At 35.0% G+C, this 6,742-nt stretch overlaps 1 protein-coding gene across 4 annotated transcripts; it reads left to right on the top strand.

The window, feature by feature from the left end:
• Window positions 1-3,371: 3,371 nt before the first annotated feature.
• Window positions 3,372-5,597, top strand: LOC116192258 (TATA-binding protein-associated factor 2N-like). Of its 4 annotated transcripts, none has more exons than XM_031520746.1 (4): window positions 3,372-3,513; window positions 3,899-4,296; window positions 4,778-4,890; window positions 5,294-5,597. In XM_031520746.1, exons 2-3 carry the CDS (start codon window positions 3,905-3,907, stop codon window positions 4,872-4,874), a joined length of 489 nt encoding a protein of 162 aa, XP_031376606.1. In that variant the 5' UTR covers window positions 3,372-3,513; window positions 3,899-3,904; the 3' UTR covers window positions 4,875-4,890; window positions 5,294-5,597. The 4 variants fall into 4 exon arrangements, with proteins under 4 accessions (XP_031376606.1, XP_031376609.1, XP_031376607.1 ...); XM_031520747.1 differs by having other exon boundaries at window positions 3,417-3,566; XM_031520748.1 differs by lacking the exon at window positions 3,372-3,513 and adding an exon at window positions 3,576-3,687.
• The last annotated feature ends 1,145 nt before the right edge of the window (window positions 5,598-6,742 follow it).

The following is a 6,742-nucleotide window of genomic DNA, read 5'->3' on the forward strand; positions in this document are numbered from 1 at the left end:
TATCCATAAAAAGGAGCATGCAAATATACGAGAATATGACTCAAGTAATACATTGAATCTTTATTTTATTTGTAATGTTAGAATTTCAAATTGATTGAAAGCGTATCATAATTAGATTAAAGTTGACGCCTAACTAGAATTAATCTTATCAAAAAGAGGTAAATGAGCATGAACGACCTTTCATCCTCCGAGCATTTGTGCTATTTAAGTGTATTTTGTGTTTGATGGGATTGACCTCTTTTATAAAATAAGACTGTTGGAAGTTTGACTAAATATCCTGAGTGTAGTGTTGTGTATATATATATATATTGTCATCTGCTCTTTCTCTCTCTATGTGCGTGTATATATATATATATATATATATTTATATAATATTAGCAGTGATATCATTTGGTGTCAGTTTGGTATGTACTAAACACAAAGTGCTTTTAATGGATTTAAAATTTTTACACTACAGGTAAATTTCACCAAGGGCTCAATATTCTTTTGGATCGCATCCTCATAGTTTATTTCTTCTGTTCATTTTGAAAGGAGAAAAAAAACAAAGAAAAGAATGAAAAGACATAGTTTGATCAATATTCAAAATTTCCAATCTCTGCATAGGTGAATAGAATGAATTGTTGAGGAAGCATAATAGTCAATATGCTCATGACACTGCTTTATCAATCAGCTTCAATTAACTGAAAACCAAAAAAGAGAAAAAGGGTGGGAATGAAATTTGGCTTCTAATAGCTTGGGAGACACTTTTGACTTCAATTTTTGAAAAGAAAAATTGAGCTCTAAGTACAAAACAGAATATTCAAGAAAGAAAAGAAAAAGATTTTTCAAATATGTTCTCATATGTGGCAGAAAGTGGACAAGACCTCTCCTTAATTATACCCTTATTTGTATTTGAGATAAGTATAGGCCAACACTATGGGTCCCAATGTTCTAATTCTAGGTACATTTTCACATGAGGTATATGTAAATATTTCATTCTCCTTCTTTAAAAACACTGTCCTCATGTTTAAGCATATGTCCTAAACTAACAGTACTTTTGCCATTATTGGATCTTTTATTGGAAGATGAATGAAATCGGCATTTAATTAGTTTGGAAAGGTGAATGAATCAGTAATTGGATAGTTATAAGAAATCTTGTGTGTCTATTTTATTACGAGAAAGGACATTTTGCCCGCAGCTGTCCCTTGTAATCGAAAATGGACATTTGTTTTGCGGCTAAAAGTATTAACTAGGAAAAATAACACCACATAGCACAAAATTTTTCTGAAAATCACACTTAAAACAAAATCATTTCACAAGATAACATAGAAATTTTTTTATCACCATATAGCACATCGTTGGTATTCCATCAAGAATTGGACGGAATTCCAACGTGGTAATCTTTTTAAGGATACTTTCGCACAAAATGAAATTTGAAGGATTAAATTACATTAAATAAATTTAAAATCAAAAATCAAAAAATAAAAAAAGGGGAAAAAGGCTGGCTGGGATAGAGGGCTCCCCCCACTGGCTATCCAGCCCCGAGCAGGGTCGCCGACCTACTTAGACAAGGCCGGCGACCCCAATCGAGGAGTCGGTGGTCAAGGGAGGAGTCCCCGTCCCCTCCAATTTAGGGGATGCCAGCTGCCGGGTCCCCCAAATTTGGGGGTAGGGGCTCCAACCCCAGCCACTCGCACCTCTATTGGGGTTGCCGGCCTGGTTTGCGCTGGCCGGTGACCTCAATCAGGGGTGGCCAGCGGAGAACCCCGTCCACCTTGTCGGACACCACTTCGCTTTGTTTTTTTTTTAAATAATTATATATATTTTTTATTTAATGTAATTTAGTCCTTCAAGTTCCCTTCTGTTTGAAAGTACCCCTAAAAAGGTTGCTCCATCAGAATTCCGTCCAATACTTGACGGACTATTAACGACGTGCTACACGGTGATAAAATAAAAATTTTTGTGTTGTCTTGTGAAATTATTTTTTCTGTGCTGTAGTGTGATTTCTTGAAAAAGTTTGTGCTGTGTGATGTTATTTTCCTTATTAACTATGATTAAGCAACAACCTAATATTATGTTGTACTCTGACTAAACATTAGTGTTAACAAAATACTTTCCTGCTAAAATAGTCAGTACTAGCAACAACTTAATATTTTGGTACTAGATTTTTTGGGTGAATGTTTTGCTACAAGATTTAGTAAAAATTAGTGAAGCGATGAAATATTTTTCTGCTAAAATAGTAAATATTATCAACAACACTTCAACATTATTGCTGCTAATGCAGTAAACTTTAGCATGCAGCATAATATAATTTTGTTTGGTTCGAGATCTCAAACAAAAAATTATTGATGGAAATTCTGTCAAAAGTTTATTTAAAATTAATAAATTATTTTTCGTTAAAAATATAATTGAAAAATAATAAAAAATAATAACTAATTATTTTTTTACCAAAATCTCCAAGGAAATTCTATTCAATTTTTTTTGGGAATGAGTAAAAATTTGAAACAAAATCCATTCTAATAAAATTAGAATTTTCGACATGTAAAGAAGCGTTGGTGCAATGGTTAAGGCGTTGGTCTTGTTTGTGAGAGGTCATGGGTTCGCCAAAAGCTTTTATCAGCAACAAATAATGCATTAGCTGTAACTATTTTTCAAGTGCTATTAACGAATATTGCCTGTAGTGAATCCCGCGAATCCTAAAAATATAATTACGTTCACTGTTTAAACCCAAAAAAAATAAAGTTACAGGAGAAGTACAGATATTACAGGTAGTACCCAGGCGATAATGAACTTGATCAATATCTGACGATAGAACTCAAAGAAAATATAAATCATGAATTGAAAGCACTCAAAATAGTCGGCTTAAAAAAAGAAAAAAGAAAAAAGAAAGAAAGAATTCTAAAGACCATGTATAATCAAAGAGAGCTTTACCCAACTCGAACTCCTCTCCCTTTTTCTTTGGCTGTCTTTGAAATCCCCCTTAATTTTGCAAATTAAACTAAATTTTCCAACCTTTCTTTTTCTTTAGAAAATGATTGAGTGAATATGTTAATCCCGGATTCCTTTGTTCAACGAGGCAAGCCAAAAAGTCGAAGGAATATGAAAAAGAAAGTTTTGCTCTCTAATCCTCATAATTTTTTTAAAATAAATAAATAAATAAAGATCCCCATAGGCATAGCCAACAAAATCTATAACTCTCGAGGCGCATTTGCATTGCATGCCGCTATTCATATCAGGGGCGGAGCCAATATAATACTAGGGGGCAATTGGCCCCCATGAACTTTGACTTTTTTATGTAAAATTTGCACTTTACCCCCTTCGAAAAAAAAATTTATGTACTATTTATATCAAGTAATATTTTTGCCCCGAACGAAAATCTTGAATTCGCCCTGATTCATATACATATATATATATATATATACACACACACAATATCTCCAAACCCTCAAAGGTATCACACTCGAGTCTTTACCCGCAGTGGCTTCTTCATATCCCAGCATTTTTCCATTCTCTCTTCTTGCTTCCTAGCTAAAGGTGACAGTCTAAGAGTTCACTCATCATTTCCTCTTTCGCTATCTTCTCTCAGGGTAAATCGTTTGACGAGGGCACTGTTATGGTTCCAAAATATACCAGAGATCGAGCTCACCGTTACCTTGACCATGCGTTTGGCTTTTACTGGGTTCTAAAATCCCTGATCCAGCCAACGCAGTACAATGCTAACTGATAATAAGTTTGTCGTTTGCCATTTGTCAAGCAATGGGTCGCTTATGTTAACTAGTTTCGTATCATTCCTATACGGATGATACGAAGTCATTTTTATCTTGTCACACAATTTAATGACTTTTCAATCAAATGTATGGTCTTCATATATATTTTTCTCAACGGTCTAATCTTTCTTACGTACCGGTTGGGGTTACAGGAAAAGATGAGCCGACCTGGAGACTGGAACTGTCGGTCATGCTACCACTTGAACTTCCAAAGAAGAGACTCGTGCCAAAGATGTGGGGAACCTAGACCAGGTGATAGAGGTGACTATGGAGGCTTCGGAGGAAGGGGCAGCTCGCCATTTGGGATATATAACACTGGCCCAGATGTTAGACCAGGCGACTGGTATTGCACAATCGGCAACTGCGGGGCCCACAACTTTGCAAGCCGCTCCAGCTGCTTCAAGTGTGGTGCAATGAAGGATGATTCAATAGGTGGTAGATTTGATGGAAGTGACATGTCTCGTATGAGAGGTTTCGGGTTTGGTGGTGGCGGTAGCAGTGGCAGTAGCAGTCGGTCAGGGTGGAAACCGGGTGATTGGATTTGCACCAGGTAATCTGTATAATCTTTCATTCCTCAAATATCTTCTCCCCGGAAAGGGTGAGATACTAAAGCTGAAGAAGGGATGATCTATAAGTGGTTGATTGAATTAAATCACAATAATTCCTATGAATCAACATGTCAAGGTAAAGTACGTCATGAAAATCTTATGGTTGGCCATTTGACAGTGAATAAAGTTATTACGGAAATTAAGGCCCTGTTTAGATTCAGGAACAAAAAATTTTAACTTTAACTTTAACTTTAACTCAACACACTACACAACAAAAATACATATTTCTCAAGTCAAAAATTTTAACTTTAATTTTAACTCAAGACATTACACAACAAAAATACATATTTCTCAAGTCAAATTTATAATTACATCTCATTTGTCATTTTCCACAATCAAAATTAAAATAAAAATCAAAGTTACTTTAACTCTGAATCCAAACGCACCCTAAGATTTTTATGAGGAAAGTATGGGATTGGACAGGTCGGGATGCAACGAGCACAATTTTGCAAGCAGGACAGAATGCTTCCGATGCTATGCTCCTAGAGAATCCATCGGCAAATCTTCGTATTCTTCCTGATCGTGTTCTTGACCTAGTAAGAGATGCTCTCTCTAAATTTTAGCTGTGGCTATACAAGGTTTATCTTGAGTCCTCAGTCTATGGAATGGCTGTTCTACAAAAAACATCATTCAACTATGTGGTTTGCCTGAGATAATATACCTGTGCTTTTTTCTTTCCTTATATAATCAAACTTTGATTTGATCTGCTTTTTGTCAGATTAATAAGCCTTCAATATTTTTTAATTAAACCTCTTAATATGAAAAGAATGACAAGAATACTATTAAAAAGTTTAAAAGAAAACTATAAAAAAGTAAAAAGGAGTTCAAAAACCCTTTATTAATTGCACAAATATTTCTAAACAGAACATTTATTTAATATGCTGGTATCCAAATTAATTATTACTGGCTAACTGAAATTGGGTGTCCTTCTATTTTCAGCATTGGTAGCAGTACTCAATTGGAGAGAGAGTATGATGAGCTTTTCTGGACCCCTTTATTTTGGACATCATATATTTTATCCAGTTAGGAGACAAGGATCTCAATATTTTATATTAATTAAGGTTGTTGACGTTCAAGACTTTGAGCAGAGTACGTACCATGTCATATTAGGGTCTTATATGTTGTTATCCATTATCTTAGTAAAGTAAAGTAGCTCTACTCTACTTATGAAGCTCTCTCTACTTTTGGAGGGTCAGCATTATATTTTGCTTTTCTCAATATATATTTATTGAAATTTTGCTTGCTTTGGTTCATATATTTGAATCTCAATTCTCTCCTCTCTCTCTCTCTCTCTCTCTCTATATATATATATATATCAAGGAAATCATCCCGCTGATGGGAATAAATCGCAGTGAACCACAAGATAGTGATCTTCTTGTGTAGGCCGACCGATTCTAGCATATACATATATAACCATATATGAATTTATCAAAAATATATAACCATATATGATAAAATGTTTAATTATTACCGAATGCAGTAAATGTACGGGCTATAAATAATTAGACAGATCATGAATTGATAAACCAAATGGAGTCTTAATACCGAAAAAGTTTAATTTAATGAAAACGATTCATGACACAATCAAGACAGGTCCAGGATGGTCGAGGATAATTTGGTCAAAATGACCAAAATACCCTCGATACCAAAAGGGGCCCGAAAGAGTCATCGATACATGAATCCATACATTTTGTTTGGAAAACAACATTCTAAAAGAGATTTTAATGCGGAATTTGCGATGATATTGAAATCCGAGAAATGGATTTCATCGAGGTAAAGAGACCGTTCTTGACCCGAATGAGGTCAAGGAACTCTCGACTCTTTCTTCTCAAGGATAGCCACCTTGACCCGTTTCGGGTTTCAAGCAGTCTCTTTAACTCGATTTTGACTATTTCTCGCATGCTCAAACGTTAAACACGATAAATAACATGTATTTAACAAAGCCGGTATCGTCATGATTTTGGAAAATGTTTTTTAACATACAAATATGCACAAACACGTTATTTATGGAATTGATAAAATGATATCGACTTCATGGATGCGGGAAAACATAAAAACTCAGGAAACGACTTAAATCGGGGCAAGGAATCCATTCTTGACCTGAAAAGGTCAAGAAAAACCCTCGGTTACCTCCGAAGAGGTTAACTCAAGAAGCCTCTTGGTCCTTTAAGGTTGGGATGGTTTCCTCAACTTCCATTTAAACATTTTCCGACATGCTAACACGTTATATGATGATAAACATGCATGATATAATATGGAAATGCATAAAAAATGTGATCTTGGAAGTAAATCATGCTTAAAATACCTTATAACTCCATAAACACAACAAAAATGTGAAAGTCCTAGCTCCTCTAAGTCGGGACTGGTTATACCTAGTCCTGAGATGCG

Source organism: Punica granatum, chromosome 1 (genome assembly GCF_007655135.1).
Source record: "Punica granatum isolate Tunisia-2019 chromosome 1, ASM765513v2, whole genome shotgun sequence".
NCBI classification, from domain to species: domain Eukaryota; kingdom Viridiplantae; phylum Streptophyta; class Magnoliopsida; order Myrtales; family Lythraceae; genus Punica; species Punica granatum.

Excerpts from the sequence above, each read along its gene's own strand:
- LOC116192258 (XM_031520746.1), top strand. The coding sequence starts at position 3,905 with ATGAGCCGACCTGGAGACTGGAACTGTCGGTCATGCTACCACTTGAAC. Across the intron at positions 4,297-4,777 it reads GGTGATTGGATTTGCACCAG|GTCGGGATGCAACGAGCACA; the intron begins GTAATCTGTATA and ends GGGATTGGACAG.